At 47.1% G+C, this 27,902-nt stretch overlaps 2 protein-coding genes and 1 long non-coding RNA gene across 5 annotated transcripts in view; 2 read left to right on the top strand and 1 right to left on the bottom strand.

Moving 5' to 3' along the window:
* Positions 1-3,835, top strand: part of ALDH1A3 (aldehyde dehydrogenase 1 family member A3) — a 35,885-nt gene extending 32,050 nt beyond the window's left edge. Inside the window, exon 13 of the mRNA XM_032175554.2 lies at positions 1,920-3,835. Coding sequence (XP_032031445.1) covers positions 1,920-1,992 — 73 coding nt within the window. The 3' untranslated portion in view covers positions 1,993-3,835. The remainder of the gene's footprint in view (positions 1-1,919) is intronic.
* Positions 422-6,471, bottom strand: LOC131381248 (uncharacterized). The gene is made up of 2 exons (XR_009209864.1): positions 6,008-6,471; positions 422-3,194 (listed from the first exon to the last, which is right to left on the bottom strand). It is a non-coding gene; the product is annotated as an uncharacterized LOC131381248 (long non-coding RNA).
* Positions 6,140-27,902, top strand: part of LRRK1 (leucine rich repeat kinase 1) — a 162,418-nt gene continuing 140,655 nt past the window's right edge. Inside the window, exons 1-2 of one of the 3 annotated variants that reach the window (XM_032175551.2) lie at positions 6,140-6,239; positions 11,995-12,213. In XM_032175551.2, coding sequence (XP_032031442.1) covers positions 12,117-12,213 — 97 coding nt within the window. In that variant the 5' untranslated portion in view covers positions 6,140-6,239; positions 11,995-12,116. Of the gene's footprint in view, positions 6,240-6,564; positions 6,658-11,994; positions 12,214-27,902 lie in introns of those variants that run through there. The other 2 variants (XM_058428008.1, XM_032175550.2) reach the window with 2 other exon arrangements.

The following is a 27,902-nucleotide window of genomic DNA, read 5'->3' as shown; positions in this document are numbered from 1 at the left end:
TTTTCTAGTTTGTCATTTGGGAGTTTTTGATGGAGTCTCTGCTCTACAAAAGTAGAATTTAGCATTCTGTTTATGGCTTTTATATTTTGTGTTTTATTTAGGAAAGATTATAAAATAATTCACTTATTTTCGTGGGTTCTGGAACTATTTGTTTTAGGAAATGACCTAAAAATCTCAATGGCACCTATCATTCATTTTCTGCCTAACACATAGTAGGGGCTCTATGTGATTATCTGTAATTGTTATAATTACAAGGAGGTGATGGTATTCCCATTTGATAGTTGATGAAGTAGAGGCTCAGGGAAGGCAAAGAACTTACCTAAGCAACATAGTTCTAAGCCAGTGGTTCTCTAACTTCAGTATGCATCAGAATCACTTGGAGGACTTGTTAAAATATAGATGTCTGGGCCCCACCATAGAGTTTCTGATTCAGTAAGTTTATTAGTTTTTTATTGCGCCTACAAGAAGTTACCATAACATCAGTGGCTTAAATAACATAAATCTATTATCTTATAGTTCTGTAGGATAAAAATCTGACACAGGTCTCCCTGAGCTAAAATCAAGGGCTGCATTCCTTTTTGGAGGTTCTCAGGAGACAATCCGCTTCCTTGCCTTTTCCATCCTCTAGAGGCTGCTCACATTCCTAGGCTGGTGGCCCCATCTTCCATCTTCAAAGCCAGCACTGCTGCTCTCTGAACCTGTTTCTATAATCTCATTTTGCTCTGCCTCTCTTCTTCTGCCAGTTTTAGGGACCCTTGTGATTACACTGGGTCTGCCTGGATGATCCAGGATAGTCTCCCTCTTTTAAAGTCAATTGATTAGTAACTTGAATTCCATCTGCAACATTAGTTCTTCACTATGTAGCCCAACGTATTCACAGGTTCGGGGGATCCGATTTTGGATACCTTTGGGGAGATGCTTATTCTGCCTACAATAGTAGGGCTGGGGAAGGCCTGAGAATCTGCATTTCTGGCAAGTTCAGCGGTGAGGCTGATGCTGCTGGTCTGGGGACCACACTTTGAGAACCATTGATCTAAGGGAGGAGATGGGATTCTGTCACAGGTCTTTTTAACTACAGAGACTCCAATGGCCACCTCTACCTTCATCTCTTCCTAAACAAGCACACATTTTTCTTCACCTGACAGCAGATCAAGCGCTTAGAGGGATTTAAATCTCTCCAAAGCTGCCTCTTGGGTCTTGGAAGGGAAGCTACCCTGAAGACGGCCCATGGTGCCAGGGAAGGATCACCTGAGCCCTGCAAGATTTAAAGAAAGGAACTATACCAAGGATGTAAACCCAAGGGCTGTGGCCTCCCCGTGTCCAGTCTGTGCTAACATCTGCTTCCCTCACGCCCCCTAGGCTGGCCTCACTCTCTGACAGCTGGTCCCCAGCTGTGCACTCTAAGGCCAACTTCAGGCCCTTGGTGTTCTTCCCTCTGGTCCTCTGGCCACATCCCCAACCAATAGCTTTGGGTCTCTGCCTCTTCTGTCTCCTCTTCAAGCAGTTCCCAATTGCCATCTAAAAGTGATAAACCCTGTGTAATTTCTGCTCCTCCCTTGTTCACACCCACCCCACTGTCCACCAGGCCTTCTCTTTTTGCTCTCTCTTGCCACCCCAGGGAATTCACGTCTTTACTTTTTTTAAATCCCCTTCATTCTCTAAAGGTAAACCCTTAGTCCTGGCCATTTCAAAAGCATCACACACAAGAAGACCTTGATATTTACACTGAAGTCACTATGCAGCTACTGACACTTTCCAGTGGTGTTATAGTCCTGGCTATTATTCCATGAAGTCGTCACATTTTGACCTTTTGCATAAGCCTCCAGTGGCCTGATGGAATGTTGAAGCATCAGAACAGTTTCTATACAATGGCTAAGGGACGTGCCCATTTTGAATTCTCCTCTTTTCTGTGATCACAGAGGTGAATACGCTTTGGCCGAATACACAGAAGTGAAAACTGTCACCATCAAACTTGGCGACAAGAACCCCTGAAGGAAAGGCGGGGCTCCTTCCTCGAATATGGGACAGCAGAATGTGGCAGATGAAATGTGCTGGAGAAAAAAATGACATTTGTGACCTTCCCAGGACACATTCTTCTGGAGGCTTCCCATCTACTGGAGTTGAATGATTGCTGTTTTCCTCTCACTCTCCTGTCTATTCACCAAACTGGGGATGCCTATATGCTGTCTGTGAAGTCGCAGTCCTGCCTAGGGAGGGAGCTGTTGGCCATTTCTGTTCTTCCCTGTAGACCAGATCCTGGAGACAGTGAGATACTCAGGGCGTTGCTAACAGGGAGTGGTATCTGAAGTGTCCAGCAGTTGCTTGAAATGCTTTGCCGAACCTGACTCCAGTACGAATGTGGGAAAACCCCCCTGTGTGTTCCGCAAGCAGGGCTCTTGTGCCTGTGATCTCCTCAGGGTGGACCTGCTCATAGAGCAAGCCACGCCTCTTTCCGAGGTAAAGGTGGGACCATTCCATGGGAAAGGATTCACAGTAAGGTTTTTCGTTTTTGTTTTTGTTTAAAAAAAAAAAAAAAAAAGGATTTCACAGTGAGAAACTTTTGGGAAGTGCGTATCATGGAAGGGTGTCAGGGTCTTTGTGGATTGCATATTGACATTGACCATGAGATTCAGCTTCAAACCAATACTGCCTTTGGAATATGACAGAATCAATAGCCCGGAGAGCTTAGTCAAAAACGATATCGTGGTCTACCTTAACCAAGGCACTTTCTTAAGCAGAAAATATTGTTGATATTACCTTTGCTGCTAAAGATCCAATCTTCTAACACCACAACAGCATAGCAAATCCTAGGATAATTAACCTCCTCATTTGACAAATCAGAGCCGTAATTCGCTTTAACAAATTATGCATTTCTATCATGTTCACTAACGTCTTATGATAGGTCTGTGTAGTCTTCCTTTTCTCCAGTTCCATTACCCATTTTAGATTAGTAAAGCATACACAACTGGAAAGACTGCTGTGCTAACACAGCCTTGTTATTTTTAAGTCTTATTTTGATATCAATTTCTGATTAGTAAATAACACCTGGATTCTATGGAGGACCTGGGTCTTCATCCAAATGGCCTGAGTATTTCACTGGTAGGTTGTGAATTTTTCTTTTTCTCTTTAGGTATTCAAATGATGATGTGCAATTTCATGTTTTAACTTGGGAAACTGAAAATGTTCCCACATAGCTTCAAAAACAAAAACAAATGTATAATTCGGATACTTTTATGGTTACTAACTAGTACTTTCCTAATTGGGAAAGTAGTGCTTAAGTTTGCAAATGAAGTTGGAGAGGGCAATCATAAAATGAGGCCCCGTATCAGAACCTGTGTGTGTATAAGGAAAACCGTGTATAAAATGGGCCTATCACCCTTGTCAGAGATATAAATTACCACATTCACCTTCCTTCCATCAGCTAACACATCACTTATACTACCAATCACTTGTTCAATCAGGATTTGGCTTCATACACTGAATTTTCAGTATTTTATCTCAAGTAGCTATAGACACTAACCTTGATAGTGATATGTTAGAGGGTTCCTATTCTTTCATTGTACAATAATGTCTTTAATATGAAATGCTACATTATTTATAATTGGTATAGCTAATGTATCTTTTTATAGTTGTAAGTACACAGAGGTGGTATATTTAACCTTCTGTAATATACTGTATTTAGAAATGGAAATATATATAGTGTTAGGTTTCACTTCTTTTAAGGTTTACCCCTGTGGTGTGGTTTAAAAATCTATAGGCCCGGGAATTCTGATCCTAGTTGCAGATCGTATTCCACAATGCAAGAATGATTAAATAAAATTGGATATTTGAGAAACATTATGCTTTTTCATTTAAAGACCAAAGTCATTTGAATTCGATCGTAGGCCTTTCTCTTTCTGAGACCTGTATGAAATGGCTGATATTAAAGCAGGATCAATAATGTAAGCATAAAATTACATTTGCTTGGTCAGTTGGGCCCAGTGCTTTGCCTGAGTGTGAAACCCATTTCTGTGGGCTTGGGGGTTGACCAGGCGAGGAGCTGGGCCTCAGAGGTTCCGTGTCATAGCTGGCTGAGTTTCAGCTGTTATCTAAGCTGCCTGAGTCTCCTTTTATCATAAAGTAGTGGTGATGTCCGTGTAGGAAATGGTGGGGAGGACTGCATGAGGGTTGACCGACAGCATTGTGCCCCTGATGGTGAGCACAAGTGTCTGTTTTTGTCACCTTTTCCTCTAAAGAAATCTAGAGGATCTAGAGAAAGGATCAGTTTGGGTTTTACTGACCTCAAGTTTCTAAAGCTTCTAAACAAGAAGCCTCAATCACCACGTTGTGAGCTGACGCTGCCATTGGTTCAAGATCGTTGCTGGTCCTGGGGTACGCCCTCCAGGCTCATCCTTTGCATTTGATGTGGAAAGTCCAGATCACTTTGACATGGGTGGCAAAGCACCACCACTTTAGCGAAAAACTTGAGGGAGGCTGGGATCAGATCTCTCGTAAGATACGCACTTATGTTAGGAGAATTTAGACACATTATTTAGAGACGTCCCATTTCTCAATCCAAATGTGAGCAGAAAACTACAGGAGAAGGATATTTTCCCTCCTTTGGTGTCCCAGAACGTGACTCCCTGAACGGAGCCGCTCTGGGGACGATTGGAGGGTGTGGTGTGCGTGTGCGCACATGGTTTGTGTGCCTGGTGTGCGTGTGGGGGTTGGCACGCTCTCTAGAAGTGGACGCTTTGGGATGTCCTAGCTTCTCCTGCTGGTGGATGGAGCCTTTCTAATGGCTTTGCTCCCTGCTCCTGGGCATGAGCTTGAAGGGGGATCATGAAGGGCGTTTAGGAAGTTGCTCAAGGAAGACTGTCCGAGGAAACTGCGTACTGGGCTGCAGAAAGACAACCGGAAAACACACTGAAGGAGCTCTCAGCCACTGCGCCTTCAAGAAGGCAGAAAAGTCAGTTCAGGGAGATGCCTTCCAGCTACCCCGCCCACTCTGGAGGGGTCATTCCAACCTCGGGTGCTGAGAATCCGGGTGGGATCACCAGCAAAGGCTAGAGAACCCTGGGTCAGCGACCCTTAGGAAGAAGTGGAAAGGAATCTCAGCTGCAATAACCTTCCTATGCGAAGCTGTGGCTAACACATGCCTAACGGCTAGAATTAAATGCTGGGAGTGTGACGAGCTCAACATAGGTTATCCGCGTGTCAAATGTTCCTGCTGTTTTCTACAGTGGGGACATTTCCTAGCCTGTTCCCAAGCTCATTTAGAAGGGAAGTGGAGGTGCCCCGTCTTCATCTGCCGCGTCCCCTCCGGCGTCTGCCCGGGCCCTGGGCCTGCGCTCCCTCGCGGTGGCGCCAGGTGGCGGGACTGCGCGCCCTGGAGGAGCTGCACCGCCGTCGCGGGGCTCTCTCAGCACCGAGGACACCACGCCCTGCAGATTGTTGGGAACTTATCGGTGGCAATCACACTGCTGGCTCTTGCAAACTGGTGTGAGGCCCTCAGGGGTGAGAACAGGATCGCAGAACTGCGCTCACCCTTTTGGAAAGTCGTCCAGTGGCAGCAGTAGCCTCCCAGGAGCAGAGCGAAGCTGCTCAGTGGTCCCCTCTCCAACCGGGGACCCAAGAAGCCACTCAAGGAAACGCGGCCCCGCGGTGTCCGGGAGGTACTGTAGGAGCCCTGCAGCTGCCCGGGTTCTGCGAATGGCAGCGAGGATGGGGGAAATTTGCGCTAAATCCTGGGAATATGCGAGTCATAACATTCAGGATAGGAGCCTAGGGCGCTGGTACTGCAGGGCGTGGAACCCTCGGCTTTTCCTGACCAGGCCTTGTCCCTGGGTGGACATGTGGAGCTCAGTGTGAGGCCCGCCTGCACCGTGGACGCTGATCTTCACGGTCTGCGTTTCTGTATTAGCCTCAGCAGCCTGATGACACATTTACAAAAGGTTGAAACACGATACATTGCCAATATTCCACGTTTTATGTATTCCCCCAAAGCCGACAATTAACAGTGATTCACCAAACAGCAAATTCTTTGCATACATCCATGATTGAATTAGTAAAATCCATGTGATGGAGGATATGCAAATCGCAAATCGTTAACGCCTTAGAATTACATATTTCTGTATTGCCCTGTAAAGAGCTGTACACAAATGAATATTCCCTGGCTTTTCAATTTTTACGGCCGGAGTGTATGGGCCACATGCAAGTTAGGGGCTGATCTGCTGATTTTGCTGCCACTGGAGCAGAGGGTGAGTGAAAGCGGGGCTGAGCGCACGGACCAATCTCATCGCCGCGCTCGCCCCGCGTGGAGGGAGCCGGGTGCCCGAACCTGAAGGAGAGACCTGGTACCAGAAGGGCCCGCGGACCCCGGCGTCTCCCGATCGCCTGCGAGTTACGGCTGGGGAAACTGAGGCGGCCACCGAGGGGACGCCTAGCCACCCTTCCGGGGAGAGCTGGCCGCGGCCTTGCTCTGCGAGCTCTCCGCGCCGCCCGCCCTCCCCGCCCGCCCGCCGGCCTCAGGATTGAGGAAGTGCGTCTGGGCCCGGCCCCGGCGCGCGGCCCGAGGCGCGGGGGGCAGACGGCGGTGGGACGGCCAGGCCCCGGCCCCCAGTGTCCGCCGGGCCCCGCGTCCCGGAGCGCCCGCACCCGGCCCCGCCGCCGCCTCAGGTAAGTGCCGCTCCTGCCCGCGCCCCCCAGGGGCCTGGCTGCCTCCCGGCCGGCCCGGGGAACCCAGAGCCCGCGCCCGGCGTCCGTCCGCGGGGAGCCCCGGCCTCTGCCTGTCCTGGGGCCTGCGCTCCGGGCGGCCGCGTGGTCGGGCGTGGGTGGCCGTGGCGCGGGGGCCGCAGCCCGGGGGGCGCGGAGGGCGTGTGGGGCGACCCCGGTCTCAGGTCCCCGCGGCCTCCGCCACGCCCGGAGCCCAGCCAGCTTGTGGGAGGGGAGTGTGTGGGGCCCGAACAGGGAACCCCGAAAGCCCGTACGCGACAGGGTCGGGAATGCCGGGAAGCAGAGGCGAGAAACAAAAGTAGGGAAATACACCAGGGAGTCCGTATGTTTCCTCTGCCTTTGGAGAAAACCCAGTCCTCTGGCGGGGAGCGGGCGGAGTGTGAGCGCGCGGGTGCGCCTGTGCCAGGGTGTTGGCAAGAGACCGCCCGGGAGCCTCTCGCTGGTCCCGGGGCCTCCTGGTGTTGCGGGGTGGCCCAGCGAGGCTTCACCCTCCTCAATGTCTGGGTTATGCTTCTTGCCCAGGTAGTCTCTGGCTGGTACAGATCCAACTGCTCTGTCTACCACGGTCTCTGCAATCTGCAGGGGACCTTCCTGGCCGGCAGGGACGCAGGAAGGAAGCCTAGGAAGGCAGGGTCAGCGAGGAGACGTTGGTGGAGAATTTGAGGACCCCTGTGGCCATCTCAACCTACCCCTTCACAGTTTGAGGCCACGAAGTTTTTCTCCCACAAACACTTCCCCTGCAACAGGTACAGAAACAGGGGCAATATAGCTTTTAGCAAACCTCTCACCATGTACACTAATTTTAGAGTTTGCCACTCACTCACAGGGTACCAAAATGCCCAGACATTAAAGGGATAGCTAGAGCATGCACAATTTTGGAAAATGTTAACATTAAATGCCTTTTATGATTTGATTTTCTTCATCTTTGCCTATGTCCTGAAAGAGAAAATAATATAACAAACTAACCTCACAGCTAATTTGTTCCTAAAGGAGGTCTTGTGGTCAGCCAAACCTTTCCCTCTCCCAAATGTCAATGTCTCTGGGAGTGACCTTGCAGTCAGCTCAGATGCTCAGATCAAAAACATTCAGTCTGTTGAATCTACGTCTAAAATGTGCCCAGATATACACACATACACACCCACACACCCCCACCCCCGCCTCTCGTCCAGGGTACCATCATCTCTTTACTGTAGGATTACAGTTCCCCCTTCCTCCATTCCCTATATAGCAGCGTGCGTGTGTGTGTGTGTGTGTGTGTGTGTGTGTGTCTGTGTGTTTAAATGGGTAAATCGGACCAAATGGGTAAATCGAACCTCGCAGTCAGCTCAGATGCTCAGATCAAAAACATTCAGTCTGTTGAATCTACATCTAAAATGATCTAAAATGTGTCCTGATCTGTCCCATTTTTCTTATGCCCCCCCCCCCCCCCCCCGCCCCAGGGTACTATCATCTCTTTACTGTAGGATTACAGTTCCCCCTCCTTCCATTCCCTGTATAGCAGCATGCGTGTGTGTGTGTGTGTGTGTGTGTGTATGTGTGTGTCTGTGTGTTTAAATGGGTAAATCGGACTCTTTATGGAGTTCTTCAGTAGCTTCTCCTTGCAATTGGCATGCAATCCAGGAGACCTCCTTCTTCTCACACCCCCAGCTGATCCAGCCTCTGCTGTCTCGGACCACCAGGCCATTGCCCCCAGCCACACTGCCTGAGCTCGCTGTCCAGCACTGGTCCCCTGCACTGCTGCCTCCTGACTTCACACAGCCTCAGAAAGTCTTCCCTGGTCACCCTCTGAAAATCCACGCTGTCTCTCACATCCCTCACTCTGCAGCCTCCCTGCAGTCCCCACTCTGTACTCCTTCTGTATCTGTTTAATTTCTCCTTAATTACCTTGTGGTCTCCACTGGAGCTCCTGGGGTCAGAGACTGATCTGTCTTGCTTATTGCTGAGCTCTCATTCCCATATCTGTACAGGGAGACACCCCGTGCATGGTGGTAGAGTGACTGGATGGGGAATGGACAACCCTAACTTACCTGTGGTTTCAGACTCATGGAGCATTTCTCTCCTCCACCCTTTTGGTGCTCATCTAGGATTGAGAACAACATATTTCTCTGGCCTGCAGCTCCAAGATATTTTGATGCCCACAGACCCGTTAAACACATTTTGTAGGCAAGCCAATCAATGTTCGTAAGGGATGCAAATAGCACTCAAGAGATTTCTAGAATCATGGGCTAACCATTTTGACCAGGATTTTGGTTCAAAAAGGACCTGGGTGATACGAGTGAGCGTGTCTAGCATGCTTTGCTTACAAGGGTCTTCTAACTCTTCAATATCGACAGTCCTTCCCAAGCCTTCTAAAATACCCAGGCTTCTCTGCTGTCAGAAACTTCATAGCAATTACTTAGCTGTCTGCTCCCCCACCAGCTTCACAATCTCATGAAGTTCCGTCTTCATAGAAGGAACTCAGTAAGACATTTGTAGAATGAATGAGAGGTTCCTCTCTTTTCTTTTCTCTAGAGTCTTGCTGTGTCGCCCAGGCTGGAGTGCAGTGGTGCAATCTTGGCTCACTGCAACCGCCAACTCCCCCAGTTCAAGTGATTCTCATGCCTCAGCCTCCCAAGTAGCTGGGATTACAGGCGCCCACCAACATGCCTAGCTAATTTTTGTGTTTTTAGTAGAGATGGGTTTTCACCATGTTGGCCAGGCTGATCTCGAACTCCTGACCTCAAGTGATCTACCCGCCTCGGCCTCCCAAAGAGCTGGGATTACAAGCATGAGCCACTGCAGCTGTCTATCTTCTTTTCCATTAAATATTTAAGATTATTCTTTAATGCAGGTATAAATAGTTGGCAAAAGGAAATTGATGAGGTTTTGAAAAATCATTTAAACCAACATTACTGCTGAAAACCTCTTGATGCCCTCTTTAGGGTGTATAATGAAGACATGTAACTTGTAACCATCATTTGTTGGCCCCAATCTGAACCCAAAAGAAGCAGGAGGAAGCAAAGATCCATTTGAGGGCAAAAATTGAGCAAAATTTGAATTACCTCATCTTAAAACTTCTACCTTAGAATATAAGCCAAAATAGTAACTAGAATTTTAAAACTGCTCCAGGGGCAGAAGCTTCCACTGGTAAAGTGATTTTCAAAAGGAAACTGAAAATGAAAAGGGGAACAAAATGTGCTGGGTGAGGGTTAGCCTGAAATAATTTTCAGATTTTTTTTTAAACTTAAAAACATTATATGGTAAGACACTTCTGTTTTCAGGAAGAATGTCTAGCGTTTGGATTTTTGAAATGCTGTTGGTTATGTGCGGTAGCTGTTTTGGAGAGGTGTCTGAAAGCAGATGGCAACTGTGCTTCTCAGTTTCTGGATGTGAATGTGTGATTTGGAGCCTTTATTTTAAAACAGATTCTGTCTTGCTGGCTCTTCCTCTCTCTGTCACAGGTTGATTTTCCAAATCAGGTTTTGCTATTTATAAGGCTTTAATCATCCCCTAAATTTCACCCAGATTGATCGTTTTTCCTTTCCTCCTTCGACTTTTCAGGCTTCCCAACTTCAAACACGGGTGTTTCCCACACATGGTGTGTCTCGACCATCCCTCTTTGGCTCTGAAACATGTGCAGCTTGCACAAGGCTGCTGGAGCCTGGCTTTCCTAGCTCCACCTTCCCCTGCCTTGACGAGTCCAGTCCACCTGGGCCAGGTGCCTGATTGCTAGGCTTTTAGGTGAGAAATTCCCACAGCCTTGTCTGTACCTTTCTTTGTACCCCTACTGCTCACTGCACCTTCTAGAATCTACCCACTGGTGAGGCTGGCATCTGCCCTCCAGCATTGATATTCTGATCTTATTAATTAGCGGGGAGGTGGGAGACCCACTGGCCTCCAAGTCTGCACACTGGTACTACAGGTAATGACCACCCCGGCCCTGTCGTAGAGAGAGGCTGCAGAAACTTCACTTTAGTTGAATTCACACAGTAACCCCACTAGCGGGCCAGGGCATAAGGGTGGATGTCTATTTTTAACAGGCGAAAAACTGAGACACACACACATTTCAGCTGGGAGTCACACTGCTAACATGTGACAGAGGCAATCCACACCTTTGACATCCACGCTGTGCTTTCGCCTTTACAGATTCTCCTAGGCATTATTTTTATATAACCTTGATTTAAAAAATATATTTTTGGCTGCACTATCACTCCCCATTTCAGAGTTGTCTATCTGAGAGAACACAGACAAGGGGTGCTAATTACCTCGTACTTCATTACGTATAGGACACGCTATAAGAACAAGGATAGGCACACATGCATTTCTTCTGGTAGTACCTCAAGTCAGGCCTGAGCTGGGCGTGGGTCTTACCCTCCCTCTGGTCCTTCAATCACCATACCAGGATGGGCACTTATGCCCATGGGGGGGCCTCCAAGCTCAGTGGGGGCCCAGCATAGAAGAGCAGCACCTGGTCTCAGTTTGTCATAGTCATTAGTTTCAGAGATTAGTCTAACTCCGCCTTGGAACTTTTAGGGCCAGATAATTCTTTGTTGCAAATAGCAGTCCTGTACATTGTAGGATGTTTAGCAGCATCATTGATCTCTACCCATTAGATGCCTGTAGCACTCTCCCCCAACCAAGTTGTGACAACCAAAAATGTCTCCAGACATTGCCAAATGTCCCCTGGGAAAGGGGCAGAATTTTTGAGGCTCATTTCTGCTAACCTCCATCATTTAGCTTTCTGTTAAAGCTCACACTAACTTGACTTCATAACCAGTAATAATTCCATGTCTTTGGGACTGTTGCCTAACTGCCCCTTTGGGATGACATGCTCACCTCTGGCTTCCAGAAGAACTGGCCCTGGGCAAAAGGCGAGCCTTGTATCATGACTGACCTTAACTATGTCTGCCCTACCCCCACTGGAGTGTGCCCCCGAGGGCAAGAGCCTCCTTGAGCCATCTTGGTGCCACTGAGCCTCACACAGAGACTGGCTGCCTTGCAAGTGACAGTGGGTGTGCGTTGATTGAACCATGAATGAAGCTGTTACCAGTATGTGTTTTGCAATTGTCTGGGGTTTGTTTGAGACTCTTCTCAGGTAGACAAGACCTGAGCCCAGCATCGAGATGGGATAGGGGGAGCTCTGCCTTCCCATTGACCACACCTGATGGGTTTGGCTGGATGGGTTTTGACTACAAAAAGGAATGTTGCAGAGGGAAAACTCAATGAACCCATGCAAATATTTGCAGGGGAGGAGGACAGGAATTATAAAAGCTTTCTGTTTTGATTGTTTTTCACCACCAGAACAAGAAAGCTTTCTGCTCAGCCATGGCTATGAGTCCATGCCTTAACGCACCCCATGGCCAGCGGCAGTGGCAGTGACAACAGCAGGACCTGCCTTTGAAGATCGGCTGCTGCAAGGGTTGATGGCTGGCATGTCGCAGAGACCACCCAGCATGTACTGGTGTGTGGGGCCGGAGGAGTCAGCTGTGTGTCCAGAACGCGCCATGGAGACGCTTAACGGTAAGGACAGGGCGGTGCTTACGCCTGCCTGGGTGTGACCTGCCATGCTCATCCTGCAGGGTGTCTAGGCTATGTAGGAACAAGGAGTTCTCAACCAATGGAAATCAAATATCCATCATTTGGTGCTCTTTCATCATAAAATATGTCTTGGGACTCCTAAATTCTAAAAATTGAGGAACCGTGTACAAAATTTATTGTGGACTCACAGATCTTAACAAATGGGACATCACTTCATGTTGGGTTAAATAACTTTTAAGAATAAGGATTTAGTTTTGTTTTCTCATTATAAAAATGATACATGTTTATTAAGGAAAAATTGAAAAAAAAAATTTAAAAAAAAAGGAAGAAGGGAAAAGAATCATCCCGAATCCCGCTATCTCAAACACAAGCACAATGAGCATCTTGACATCTTCTCTCCTAGACTCTGCTTCTCTGTGTTTAAGGGACTTTGTTTTAACTTTATTGTACTTATAAGGTGTATGTAATGTTGTATTTTGCTTTTTTCTCTTAACCGTCTATCGGTGACATTTACCTAGGGCACCACCTAACTCCTGTGATCAAGTGAAACATCATTTCACTTATTTTATTTTATTTTTTACAATTTAATAATTTGATCAAAAAGTGATTCATAAATTGGGCAGCACTCGGAACCAAAAGAAACATCATTGTCTGTGGGAGTACTATGCGCGGTTATTGACCTAATCCCTCTTCTCCTGTGGGACATTTGGGTTGCTTCTAGTTATTCTCTTCTACTGAAAGCATTTCCTTCCCATCTCTTAATACTTGGTTTCAAGGTTATTTCTGTAATGTAGGTTTATAGAAGTTGAATTATTGGTCTTGAACATCTTTAAGCTCTTAGCGCATATTGCCAGATTTTCCGCTACAGTTGCACCACTTTTAAGACCAGTAGGATATCATTGTTAACAAATATTTGTTAATCCCTTAGTATGTACCAGGCACTACATGTACAAAGTTCAGAACTTTACGAAATAATGTCATAAAACCCTCACGACAACCTGGAACATGGTACTTTTATCTCCGTTTTATAGCTGAGGAACATGAGGGTAAGAGAAGCCTGGAAACTTGTTCAAGGTCAACAACTCAGAAATCACAGAATTGCCATGTGAACCCTGTCGTAATGCTTCAACACTCATTCTTAAATGCAAGGCCAGACTATGGGAGATGAAAGGGTCAACGTGTTGGGTCTGAGAGGCCCATGTTTGTGCCCTTAACCATGTTCACTAACGATCGGCCACTGTACCTGGCTTGGCAGACACTTTGTTCAGTTGTCTGAGTGTTTTTACTCCATCTGAAATGTCCAGCAGCTGACCAGGGTGATGTTTCTGGAAGGCATCTTTTCACATCCATCACGTTATGAAATGGGAGACGAATTTGCTTCTTGACATTGCCCAGCACTAAATCTTTCCAGAGTGTTCAACTTGTATCTTTGTAAATTTTCTTTTTCTTTGTTTTAGACATATGTCTTTTTTCAGTTACGTGGTAGGAAGGCCTTGCTCTGTTACTGTGAGATCAAAGTGGCATGGGTGATAGAACGCTGTCCCCGATTTGGGGGTAGCACCTCCACCTTTCCAGTGCACATGAGGCTCCCTTATCCTCCTGCTGCTCCTCTCAGCAGCACTGAGGGATGAGGGTGGGGACAGGGACCTTGAGTCTGTTTGGGGCCTGTTGGGTAGGTGACTGTGTCATCTGAAAAAGCCCCACAGGAGGCGCTGCTCCCTCCCCTCCTGGTCAGCAGTTGCTGATCTAAAGGTGTGTTTCTCAACCACGGCCCACGCGGTCACTGGGTAGTGGCTCAAACCGGCAGGGCCCTGGCACCACCTGGACCCACTGGAGCATCTTGGGGCAGGGGGGCAGGGAGTGAGCAAGCATAGGTAATTTTTTCTTTTTCTTTTTCTTTCTTTCTTTTTTTTTTTTTTTTTTTTTTGAGACAGTGTCTTGCTCTGTCACCCAGGCTGGAGTACAGTGGCATGACCTCGGCTCACTGCAACTTCCACCTCCCAGGTTCAAGCGATTCTCCTGCCTCAGCCTCCTGAGTAGCTGGTACTACAGGCCTGTGCCACCATGCCCAGCTAATTTTTGTATTTTTAGTAGAGATGAAGTTTCACCATGTTGGCCAGGCTGGTCTAAAATTCCTGACCTCAAGTGATCAACCCACCTCGGCCTCCCAAAGGGGTGGGATTACAGGTGTGAGCCATGGCGCCCGGCCAGCATGGCTAATTTTTAAAAGTTCCCTAGTGATTCTAACGTGTAGCTAAAGTGGAGAATCAGCCCATCTAAATGGTTTGAGTCCCGTAGAGCAGCACTTCTCAAATTATCATATGCACACATCCCCTGGGGATCCTGATGAAATGCAGAATCTCATTCAGGAGGCCTGGGGCACAGACAGCCTGCGTTTCTAGGTCCCCAGGGATCCCCCATTGATTCTTACAGGTCCCAGGGACCAGGGCGCAATGAGCTTTGGACAAACCCATCCCCACCTCCAAGCTCGTGGCAGGACAGATAACCAGAAAATGTTAAGGTACTCCGAAAGGCCAAAGTGTGGCACTCTCCAGCCCCCCATGATTCTCCCTAAAGGCCTGCATCTGAGCTTGGCACTGCTCCTTAGGAGGTGTCCTCTCCTGACTGTGCTCTGATGGGAAACAGCAGGCACAGAAAAGTCTTTTCTGCCCCAGGCCTGTTTCCCAGTGGGATCTCAGGAATCCCTGCTATCCCTGTTCTGTATAACCCAAGGGACACACACAAGGGCCAAGGACCATGATGTGACCTCAGCAGCCTTCACTGTGTACTGTTCAAGGAGCTTGAAGTAGGGACAGGACAGGGAAGTGACACCCTGGGAACCCCTGAGAATGAGGGAGGTGTTTGTGCAGCGACTTAACACAGAAAACACAGAGTTGAAGCAGGGAGGAAAATAGCCTGTCATGCCCCAGAAAGCTCTGTCCCCTGTTTAGCATTAAGAAAATTATATTACATGTTAACCAATTACAATAATAACCAAATCCTCATAAGGAATCTGGTGAGAAGCTACTAATTTATACCCATACTCAGAGTTTTAAGGTCCCACAGGTGGTACCAGCAGGACTGAGCCTGTGAGCCCCAGCCCTGGATCTCACTAACAGAATTGATTAATTCCAGGGATTAAAGCCTACAGTGCTCCCTCTGTAAGGCCCAATTTTAATATGTTGCATGTTGGATTTCATTTTCACAGAATATATTAATAAATATGTACACTAAGGCTACAGCCAAGGAGCAGGTGATGCTCAAAGGGTGACGTGTGGTCACGTCTGTGTGCTGGGATTGCAGTCACTGTACTTTGCTCATCGGTGCTGTTTATGTTTCCTACAATATCTACACATTGCTTTTTGTTTTGTTTTGCCTTCTTTTGCGTCCAGAAGAATAATATTGCAAGTTATTTTTAAATTATTGTTTATTTAAGTACTGATGATTTGTGATTCGAATCTAAACGGTAAACCTCCTGTGCTTACATCCAAAGTTAGATCTGCCTCCACTGGCCTCTTTGCCTTGATGTCTTTCTGGAATAAATGCGGAATACTTGACTTACTATGACTGCAGCTGATCCCCCTGCAGGACTCACCCTCTGAGCATGTCCCCAGAGCCTAAGCTGGATTTGTCCCATCCCACCTTCTCCCAGATTTCCTGGGATGATAGGGAGTCCTGTTTCCCCTCTCCCACCCCTCAAATCCACCAGCCTCACTCAGGGAAGCCTGTTCAGGCCTAATTTCCAGCTCCGGCTAAGAAAAGTTGGCTGCCAGAAGGAAAACTAATGATACTCAAAATTATGTAGGGACAGCTTTCTCATGCTTCAAAAATCCTTGGAAGATAACGTGTTTGAAAACGATAACATTCTTATTATACTTCCAAGTATGCTTTAGAAAAAGACCCACACTTTAAAAAACACCGTGTCTACTTTTGGGTGTTGGGGTAATGGTATTTTTAATTTTTTATTTGTGTACTAGGTATGCCTTTTCACACCCCCTACCTGTTGTGACTTGCGTGACCTCAGCTCATATTTGTTTACAATGGTTAATCCTTTCAAAGCCCCTGGATGTGGGGGGCTTTGCCCAGCTGGTGTGGTGCTGGGGTCTGTGTGTGTCTCCCCTGCCGTGCGGCCCGCTGTGTGTTTGTGCAACACAATTTTGTCCCAGGAAGGTGTGTGACAATCTCAGCCTCATTAGCGCCGGCAGCAGTCAGCTCGCCTGCGGTGCGGGAGGAATGGTTGGGAAGCTTTGATGGGCGTAGAGTTTGCCAGCTGACAGAGCAGCTGTCAATGAGATACTGGGCCCAGGCTGCAGGACTGGCATTACTTTGACAAACATGTCATTAGATGTTCATTCTTCTGAGTATGTCTGACACCAGCCTGAGTGGAAAAGCCAGTCCTGCCAGCCAAGGAGAGCTGTCCCAGAAAGTAGAGAAGTCAGGAAACTTCCACATAATTCAGGTGGAGAATACTTGGGGAGACTTCTGGATTGCAGAGGGTGGGTGGAGCTTGAGCAGACATCACCCAGGCAGTGGCTAGCACCCCCAGCTCTCTGTGAGTGGCTGTCGCTTCGGTCCTGAAAGCCCTGCCACAGTCACACACCACTCAGAGCACTGCCCACCACCGGACCCAGCATGGACCAGAGGAGAAGGAACATTCCAGAAGTTCTTCAAATCCCAGGTTGTTTCATGGCTACTTCCAATGTCTTGTTTTTTTCTTCTTTGGCTTTTTCGAATCTGTATTTGAAATACAACTTCTTAATATAGGAGCTAAGAGGCTTGCTCAAGTAGGGGCTCTTCCTGCCTTCCAGAAACAGAAGTAGGAAATAGATGGAATTAGGAAGAGCCTCTAGGGTGGCAGCTGGCCTTCTTGTCAGGCCACAGCAGGAAAGTCTACAAGGGACAGATCCCCAGTGATGAGCCAGCCCACATCTCTGACCAGTTCCTCCTGCTGGATTCCTGCCTGAATGTGCTGGGCTGTGTTCACACCATGGGAGCCACAGGAAACAGGGCAGGGAGGGCCTTGCAGGGAAGGGGAGTCCAGCCTGGCTGCAGGAGCACGCCAGCCCCTGCAGGGAGCACAGCCACGTCTGATCAGGAATCTTTTAATGAGTGAGGAGAAGGACAGGGAGGCTGATTGGTGGCCCAGGTGGTGGGCGAGGTGGCTGTGTGCATCCATCCATGCAGGTGGCAGTTAGCACAGCTGTGCTTCATGCTTACAAAGCAGAGGCCAGCTACAGATCCTCCAGGCCTCGATGAGCCTTTGAACATTCGTTTTAACCTGAGGCTTAGATCTTCTCCTGATTACTTGTCCGGAATGTGCTTGCTCACTTCTAGCAATGGGGAGCTGAGTCCCTAGCAAACAGCGCCAGCCTTTCTGTGCACAGCTCTGGTAGGAAGTGGATGCTATGGGGCTCTCTTCGCGCCTGGCTTTATTCATTTAGACAGATCGGAATCCCTTAACCCATTTCTTGGAGTCACTAAAAGCAGATGTGTTGCCGTCCCTGCAGATTCCTTTTTAGGCTGAGTAAGCCATCCCACTGACAGGCCGCCGGCAACTTTACACATTCCACTTGGATATCACGAGAGTCTTTTGACTTCTCAGTCTGTCTGTGGGCTAATTATTAGGCCATACACACCTGGGTCCACGGGGAGAGCTGCCCCTACCTGCTTCCCCACCCTGCCGTGGACCAGCCCTCAGGAGCACCCCCACTGACCCACCGCATCCTAGGTGGCCCAAGCCTGAAGGTGATGGCTCGCCAGAGCCCCAGTCCTCACCCCCTGCCCGGCCTCCCCACCCCACACTTGCTCCTGACTTGGCCTCCTTTATGTGGGGTGTGCAGGGCAGCCCTATCTGGTGGCCTCTGCACTTGCTAGGGAGCAGCCCAGGCTCACCTGGCATGCATTCAGCCACCAAGAGAGAAAGTTTTCTTACCAGCCATCTGCCCTGGCCCCCATGAAGAGGTCAATAGCCTGAGAGCAGGGAGATGTCTGCGTGGGCCTCCGCAGGCCTGTGTGCAGAGCGACAAGGGTTTCACCCCTCCTGGTTTGCTTGAGTCAGACTTTGAAGGAGACTTCACTAGGGACTTTTATGAAATTCTTTAGTTCTATGGAAATGGAGCCCTCCCACTCCACCACTCCCAATGCCGTGTAAGTCTAAACTTGAGTGTGTGAATTGCACGCACATTTTTGGAAAGTTCGATGAATGAAAAATAAGGAGCTGCTATTATTCTTTGGAAGTCCCAATTCTGAGTCCCTTCACTATTCAGGCCACCCTTGGGTTCGGTTTGTCCAGATTCCACTTAGCCATCTTGCTACTTATTGGGCGACATTTGTCATAAAAAAGAAAAGAAAAAAACCAAACAGAAACACACATCTCATGCAACAGAATCCTCCCTGAGCTCATCGCCCCCATGCTGCACACAGAAGCACACATTAATCAGAACTTATATTTTCAACCGTAAAGAACTTTTGAGGATTGCAGTTCCTTTTGCTAATGCTGCTAGGGTTGTGCCTGGCGTCATCCTCTCATCCTCCATTCAACATCCAGCACCCAGGGGCCATGGCATGTTGCCAAATGTTGGCTTAAAATCACCTACCTGGTCGTTTCAGGAGAACCAAGAACAAAAATAATTTACATGACACTTTGAACTTTTCAGTGACTTAGAGATATTTAAAGGCAGAGAACATTTTAATTGATTATTTTAAATATGGAACCATGTTACGATGCAAATTTGAGGTTAGAAATTGAATATAAATGGACAAGAATGGCTCTCTGAAGTTCCTGTTAGCAGCTTAGTTTGGACTTGACACAGCTATGTGAACTCAGAGAGGCAAGTGGGTGGTCACAAGTGGCCCACACCTGCAGGGGTTAGAGACAGAAGGTTCAGGGCCTCGCTCTGCTGGTGGGGCTGGATGGGGGAGGCCAGGGCAGGGCTCCTCCAGTCATTCTGCCCCCACCCCAGCTTCCAGGCTCAAATGGCTCCAGTGGGCAGTCACTCCAGTCTCTGTGCAAACATCACCAGCACCCACAGGTTCAAAAATACGAAGCAAGCGAAGAGCCCCCGCCTGACAGTGGACTACGAGCGTTCTCCTGGTGCCTGACTCCTCCCTGAAGGTTAAGAAAAAAGTTATTTATATGGAATTCCACAATTCGAACAGTGGATTGAAATTATAAGAGAAAGCCACAGTTATTCTTGGCCCCCTTTCCATCATGCCCATGGGTAATTACTGTTAGCTAAGTGTGTTTTCTTTTTGTTTGTTTGTTTGTTTTGAGATGGAGTTTCGTTCTTGTCATTCAGGCTGGAGTGCAATGGTGCAACCTCGGCTCACTGCAACCTCCACCTCCAGGGTTCAAGCAATTCTCCTGCCTCAGCCTCCTGAGTAGCTGGGATTGCAGGAACGCGCCACCATGCCTGGCAAATTTTTGTATTTTTAGTAGAGATGGGGTTTCACCATGTTGGCCAGGCTGGTCTGGAACTCCTGACCTCAAGTGATCCACTCGCCTCGGCCTCCCAAAGTGCTGGGATTACAGGTGTGAGCCACCGCGCCTGGCCCTCGCCTCGGCCTCCCAAAGTGCTGGGATTACAGGCATGAGCCACAGTGCCTGGCCCTCGCCTCGGCCTCCCAAAGCGCTGAGATTACAGGCATGATCCACAGCACCCGGCCCTCGCCTCGGCCTCCCAAAGTGCTGGGATTACAGGCGTGAGCCACAGCGCCCGGCCCTCGCCTCGGCCTCCCAAAGTGCTGAGATTACAGGCATGAGCCACAGTGCCTGGCCCTCGCCTCGGCCTCCCCCAGTGCTGGGATTACAGGCGTGAGCCACAGCGCCCGGCCCTCGCCTCGGCCTCCCAAAGTGCTGGGATCACAGGCATGAGCCACCGCGCCCGGCCTTTGTGTGTTTTCTTCCTAACCTCTTCCAAAGCACATGTGTGGTTATCTCTGTGTGTATTTCTGGTTTTACATGCATATTCAGTTGTACATACTATTGTACAGCTTTTTTCTCTTGAGTATGTCTCAAAGTTCCCTCTATATGCACCACATTTGGTGTGAATACAACCATGTTTCATCAATCTCTTATTAAAGCATCTTTAGATTCTTTCTACCTTTTGCTTCTAAGAGTTGAATAGTACTGCATATGCCCCAGCAGAATGGCAGGATCACAGAACAAGCACATTAAAAATTATCAAAGGAATGCATACCCCTGGTTAATGAAGGCTGTCAGACAGAAGGGACTATAATATAGGAAAAGCAACAAGGCCCTACCCCAGTGTCAAGTCCCAAAAGAGTTGTTATTTCCTGTTTCTGGTTTTAGTTCTTCAGGTAATTACCATTTCTCAATGTGAAGAGGATGCCTGCACCTCTCTATTGCTGATCTGTTGAAACAGTGTCTGTTGACTTCCTGCCATAATAAATGAATATTTCCTTCCTTTTGCACCCCATCTATCTGCTGCTCCCTCTGCATTTCATTCTTTTGGGGCTGACTCATCCCTAGGTTGCATTTGTGACTTTAAATGATACGTTCCCTTCGTGATGATGAGTGCCCGGAGACGCAGTATTCTGTGGGGCCCTGGAGATGAGCACCATCCCCACTCCCTGCTACCTCCATCCGCCTCCCGCCTCCCACCCAGGACTTTTACTTTGCACCCTTATTTAATTGGAATTCATCAGCAAGAAAATGCCTAAGAAAGGACTCCTGGGAGGCTCCTGAAAGAGACTCTGCTTTCCTGAGAGCATCTTTATTTTGCCCTCTCCTGCGATCTCAATTGGAATCCTCTGCCTTTGGAACCTTCTCCCTTGTCCTCTGATGTGATGTGATTCTCACTGCTCTGTGGTGACCTGGTTTTCCCTTTCAGAAGCTTTCAGAATCTTCCCTGTGTGCTTGGTCTTCCAAAATTTTCCAACGGAAGACCTGGGTGAGGGTCCTCTTCCATTCCTGCTGCTTGGCACTGGGTGGGTCAAGCACGTATCCCTTTCATGCGTGGGACATTTCTTATATTTTCTTTGATAATATTTTTCTCTTCTGCTTTCGCTATAGTTTTGTTTGTTTTTCTGGAACTCCTATTAATTAAGATACAGTTTGCTTATCTTTTCGTTCACATTTTCCAACTGTTGTTCTTTTTCTTAATGTTTATAAACTTTTGACCAGGTCCAGTAACTCACGCTGGTAATCCCGGCACTTTGGGAGGCTGAGGTAGGCAGATGACTTGAGGTCAGGAGTTCCAGACCAGCCTGGCCAATGCAGCGAAACCCCGTCTCTACTAAAAATATGAAAATTAGCCGGGCATGGTGGCACACACCTGTGGTCCCAACTCCTCAGGAGGCTGAGGCATGAGAATCGCTTGAACCTGGGAAGCAGAGGTTGCAGTGAGCTGAGATCACGCCACTCCACTCCAGCCTGGGCCACAGTGACAGACTCCATCAAAAAAAAAAAAAAAAAAAAAAAGATTTGCTTGACTTTATCTTCTAACCTGTCTACTGAACATTTCATTTTGGAACTCAGTCTTAATTTCCAAAACTCTTTCCTGTTCTTGGTTGTTGATTTTCATGGCATTGTGCTCCTGTGCTATGGACGCAGTATTTTCTTGAATTTCCCAGAGGATCCTAATTGCCATTTATTTTATTTTATTTTGGTGTCAGTCTTATCTTCTCAGTTAATTTTTATTTATTTATTTAAAATGTCAAAATCATGTATTGAAACCAACATTTTACACTGAATTCCAGACAAATCAATAATTATATGATTCAAAGCATTATTAGGGAAATTTGCAGTCAGCTGACTTTATAGGCAAAGAATGTCTGTAAATTACATAGAAAGCAACTTCCCAGGATACTAAGTCAGTGAAAATGCTGGCAGAAAAATATTTTTCACTGGCACTTATTTTTGAAGTTCTTTTTAATGACCTCTGCATTCTCTACGTTTCTTCTAAGCCCCGGCTTTGTGTTTGTCTTTATTAATTCAGCGTGATTATTTCAACCATTCTTAGGCATCCACTTGTGGAGGACACTGTTACAGATGCTGGGGACACAGCAGGAGTGTGGCCTCTGCCCTTACAGGGCTTCTAATTGTAGCAGGAAAAGTAGACAGCAAAGAACAAGAGAGCTGAGCAAGGTAGCTCATGCCTGTAATCCCAGCACTCTGGGAGGCCTAGCAAGTGGATCGCTTGACTTCAGGAGTTTGAGACCAGCCTGGGCAACATGGCGAAACCCCGTCTCTACAAAAACAAACAAACAAAAATAGCCGGTTGTGGAGGCACACACCTGTGGTCCCAGCTACTTGGGGGTGCTGAGGTAGGAGGATTGCTTGAGCCTAGGAGGCAGAGACTGCAGTGAGCAGAGATCACACCACTGTATTTCAGCCTGGGTGACACAGCAAGAAACTGTCTCAAAAAAAAAAAGGAAGGAAGAAGAAAACCAGAGAGTGATGCTCAATGAAGCATTAGAGTAAGATCATGTACAAAAGGGGCACAGTGTGGCCATTTTTATTTGTTATTAGGTAAGACATTGATGTTGAATCTCAGGTCTGCTCAGTTGACCAGAAGGAGGCAGCCACAGGAAGGCTGGGAAGACGAGTATTTATTGAACATACTCAAAATAACAGAGAATGATATGCCCAGCCCTCCCTCTTGTGTCTAGTCTTAGTCCTACATTCCAGGCTATGTCAGAGCCTGCTATGGTCAGGGCCCTGGGAATCCAGGAAAATGTCCTCATGATGTTTCTATTCCAGCAGGGGAAACACAGTACATAAACCTGCACTCTACCGTCAGGAGTGAACAGGGCCATGACAGAAATCAACCAGATTGCAGGGATGGAGAGTGACAGGCATAGGGCACTATTGCTGGTCAGAGATCAGGGAAGGTGTCTGTGGGGAGGTGGCATTTACACAGAATGAAGTGAATGGAATCAGGAGGTCAGTCCTGTAAAGGAGCTGGGGACATGGTGCTCCTGGCAAGGCATGAGTGAGTGCAAAGGCTGGGCAGCGGGAATGAGCTCGGCAGGTTTGAGTGACCGCAAGATGGCTGCGCAGTTGGGGCAGAGTGAGGGAAGCACCAAATAGGGCTGGAGAGGTAAAGCCTTCATAGCAGGAGTGTAGATTTTGTTCCAAGGCTGATGGACACATCTGAGGAGCTTCATGGTGTTATTTAGGGAATTAGAAGCCTATTGCCAGAGCCCTGGAGAGAAGGCACCAGGGGGGCCAGGATGGTGGGGTAGCAGTGGGAAGAAGAGAATGCCCTGGGAATAGGTCTCAAAAGAAAGCTATCAGGACTTGCGTGGGTATCTACACACAAGTATGTAACAAACCACCCTATCACTTGCCGGCTTAAAAGAACAACAAATGATCATTTCCCAGGTTTCTGTGGGTCAGGAATCTAGGCAGAGCCCAGCTGGCGGTTCTTCTTGCTTCACTCCTACATCTGGCCCCTCTGTGCTCCTCCACATGACTTCTCTCTCTTCCACACACTTTCTCATCCACCACATGTCTAGCCCAAGCTTCTTTACAGCCTACTGTCGAATTCTGGGAGTTTAGCAGCAGAAGCCTCCAGGCCTCCCAAGGCATAGGCCTAGACCTGGTACAGCATCACTTCTGCCACCACCTGTGGGTCAAAACAAGTCAAAGGCCAGTCCAGATTTGGGCCAGCACAGGAAATAGACGCCACCTCCTGGTGAGAGGAGCAGGCTTTGATATGGGTTAGGTGAGTGAGGAGTAAAGGAAGGAGGGATCGAAGATGTATGCATCTCTCAGAGTTAATCAACATTAATATTTTGTCATTTTTGCTCCAAAGAAAATATTTTAAGAAGTCAAACCTTACAGGTACAGCCAGAACGCCTTTGGATCTCTCCCTGATCACTGCTATCCTTCAACTCCCGCGGTAGCCATTATTCTGAAGTTAGTCTGAACCCTTTATGGCTGTACGTGTGTGTGTGTCTGTAAATACATGATATCATTTCTGCCTTGCCAGGTGGATCCCCTCTGGGCTACCATCTATCGTGCAGGGGTTGACATGAACTCCACAATGTCTTCCACTGAGGTTAGAGAATAGGCTTTATTAAGAGAAAGAAAATCACAAAGCCTGAATCTGCAAGACGGCATGGCATGTGGCCCCCAGCCTCTCCTTTAACAGGAAGCTATGCCAGGGCATCTACTGGATAGGGCTGGATGGGGCTGGGTTCTACTCCAGCCAAGGGTCCAGCCTGGGTCTTCCCTCTCAGAGCCCAGCCTGTCAATAGCATGCTAGCTGTGGGTGCTGGCTGCTTATATGGGGCAACTCGGGGTCTGTGGAATGTGCAGTCCTCTATAATGAGCCACTAGACCCGTGGGAAACTGAGCTTGGGTGCTAACACTTCAGCTGGGAGAAGGAGGCATCTCAGCAGGCTCATTGTCCAGCTGTGGTAGGGATGGGGTAACCAGAGTCCTGTTTTGTCAATCCTGCTCCTTTCAGAACAGTTTCCATGCTAAAAATGTTGGATTAAATATTTTCATACTATGCCAGTCTTTTTGCAGCTTGCTTCTTCAACTGACATAAGTTTGATAATATAAGTATGTACTATATTTTCCAAGAAGCAGGATACATCACTTTGCCTATAAAACCATACAGGCCTGGTGCTTTTTACTGGGTAGATGTCTCACTATTGATTCTCTGTCTTTAAAGGTTATAGGTTTCTTTAAATGTTCTATTTCTTCTTGAGTTATTTTATGCAATACAATTTTTAGATAGTTATCCATTTAATCTAGATTTTCAAATATTTTAGCATGAAGTTTATAATGGTTCAGGATTTTAAAATATATTTTTAAACTATCTTATTCATTTTTAATAGATGAATCATATACTTACACACAGTTTAAAAGTACAAAAGGGAATACAATGAAAAGTACCCATTCCCGCCCCCACCCAAACTTAGGCTTCCAATTGCCCTCTCTTCCAAAGAATCGGGGCTAATACTTAGTTCCCCTTTTTTATTGGCCTCAGAAACCACAGTTTTTAGGTCTGGACTCAAAATGGGATATTTTTCCCTTTTCATAAGTCTTTAGCTACGTGGAATTTTAAAATGTTATATTTTTATCTTAGATTTCTTTTTCAAAAATGTTTATTTATTTATTTATTTATTTATTCATTTGAGGCAGAATCTCGCTCTGTTGCCCAGGCTGGAGTGCAGTGGCGAGATCTCGGCTCACTGCAAGCTCCACCTCCCGGGTTGATGCCGTTCTCCTGCCTCAGCCTCCCAAGTAGCTGGGACTACAAGCGCCCCCTACCACGGCTGGCTAATTGTTTTTGTATTTTTAGTAGATATGGGGTTTCACTGTGTTAGCCAGGATGGTCTCGATCTCCTGACCTCGTGATCTGCCCGTCTCAGCCTCCCAAAGTGCTGGGATTACAGGCGTGAGCCACTGCGCCCGGCCTATTTCTTTCTTTCTTTACTTATTTATTTATTTACTTATTTAGAGACAGGGTCTCACTCTGTCACCCAAGCAGGAGTGCAGTGGTGACCTCTCAGCTCACTACAGCCTTGGCAGCCTGGGCTTTAGCGATCCTCCGACCTCATCCCCCTAAGTAGCTGGGACTACAGGCGTGCACCACCATGCCTGGCTAATTTTTGTATTTGTTTTGTAGAGATGGGGTTTCACCATGTTGCCCAGGTTGGTCTCGAACTCCTGAGCTCAAGCAATCCACTTGCCTCAGCCTCCCAAGGTGCCAGGATTACAGACGTGAGCCACCACACCCAGCCACTTTTTAAAATTTTTTATTACAGAAACTTTTGAACACAGTACACAAGTAGAGAGAATATTAAAATGGACCCCTTTGTACCCATTACCCAATTTCAGTAATTATCACACATGAGCAATCTTTTTTTTAACCCTCTTGTTTTTAGTTGACATGTAATAATTGTGCTTGTCTATGGGATACAGAGTGATATTTGGATACACGTATACAATGTGTAATGATCAAATAAGGATAATTAGCATATCCATCACCTCAAACATTTTTCATTTCTTGGTGTTGGGAACATGCAAAAGCCACTCTTCTAGCTTTTTGAAAACAGACCACAAACTATTGTTAACTCGATTCCCCCTCCAGTGCTCTGATACACTGGAACTTACTCCTCCTTTGGCCATCCTCCCTCCTTCCCCCACCTGGCCAATCTGCATCCATGTAAACCCCCTTCTCTCTCTTTCCAGATGATTTAGAACCCAATTCCATACTTATAGCTTAAGAAGTCTAAAAAAGAAAAAACAAAATACATTTAACGTATGTTTAAATGTATGTTTAAAAATGTATGTTAATGTATGCCCACAATAGCATGCTATTGACAGGCTAGGCTTCTGAGAGGGGAGACCCAGGCTGGACCCTTGGCTGGAGAGGGCCAGGCATGGTAGCTCATGCCTGTAATCCTAGGACTTTGGGAGGCTGAGGTGGGTGGATCACCTGAGGTCAGGAGTTTGGGACCAACCTGACTAACATGGAGAAACCCATCTCTACTAAAAATACAAAAAATTAGCCAGGCATGGTGGCAGGCACCTGTAATCCCAGCTACTCAGGAGACTGAGACAGGAGAATCGCTTGAACCCAGGAGACGGAGGTTACAGTGAGCCCAGATCGTGCCATTGCACTCCAGCCTGGGCAACAAGAGTGAAACTCCATCTCAAAATAAATAAAAAAGTCAAAATATCAAATATCTAGTCAGTGTTCAAATGTCCTGGATTGTCTCTGTTTTTATCACTGGGCTGTTTGAGTCAGGTTTGTTGAGTCAGTGCCCTTGCATGCTGGGACATGGGACAGTACAGTTCCTAAGTCTCTTAATTTATATCTTTCTCCCTCAATTTCTTTTTCCTTGCGGTTTCTTTTGTTGATAAAACCATATTGTTTGTCCTTTGCAATTTTCCACATGCTGGATTTTAGCAATTGCATTTCTATGTGTGGCCTGACATGTTCCCACCTTCCCTATGTTTTTGTAGATCCAGAGGCCTGATTAGATTTAGTAAGAAGTTTTGGCAAAAATGCCCAATAACTGGTGTGTACTTCCTCTGGCATCACCTAGTCGCAGAATGTCTAACAGTCTATCTCTGATGTTTAGAGTTTTTTAATGATTTTCAGTGGTGTCAGCGCAATCACTCATTATAAATGTCCTAATGGTTTTTCGACTTTTCACCCAATGGTTTTATCAGTCATTGATGGTTGCTTAGATCAATTATTTAATTTGAGGTTGCAAAGTGGTGTTATTTTAAGTCTATCTTACCTTCTTCATTTATTAGCTGAAAGTGATCTCTAAAGAAGAAATTTCTTCCATCCACTCTGTGGTACCTTGAGTTACAGTTTGTAAAGCAAAGTCGGGGCAAATGTTTGGGTTTTTTTCTCTTAGTTTTCTTATTCATTCTCCTGAAAATAAGTCAATTCCCTAGCACCTTTTGAAGGCGGCCAATGAAAGTGGGTTTTTTTTTCCTTAGTATCATTATGAACTCATGAATTTTAATTTATTTGAGTCTTAATGTTAACGCTGTTCCTCTTTTGCCAGTAGGCCCCCTGAGTAGGTTCCTCTATCTTTTGGCATGACCCTAGAAGTCTTTGATAACTTCCTTTCTTTCTGATGTGACAAGACGTCCAGGGCCAGGTTGTCCGTATCCTGCCCCGGATGCACTATGCCCTGTTTCTCCAAGAATCCCTGTGTCCTTTGCTGAT

This window comes from Hylobates moloch, unplaced genomic scaffold (genome assembly GCF_009828535.3).
Source record: "Hylobates moloch isolate HMO894 unplaced genomic scaffold, HMol_V3 SCAFFOLD_14, whole genome shotgun sequence".
Classification (NCBI taxonomy): Eukaryota; Metazoa; Chordata; class Mammalia; order Primates; family Hylobatidae; genus Hylobates; species Hylobates moloch.
The sequence above is the reverse complement of the archived record's forward strand: the minus strand, read 5'-3'. Positions and strand labels throughout refer to the sequence as shown.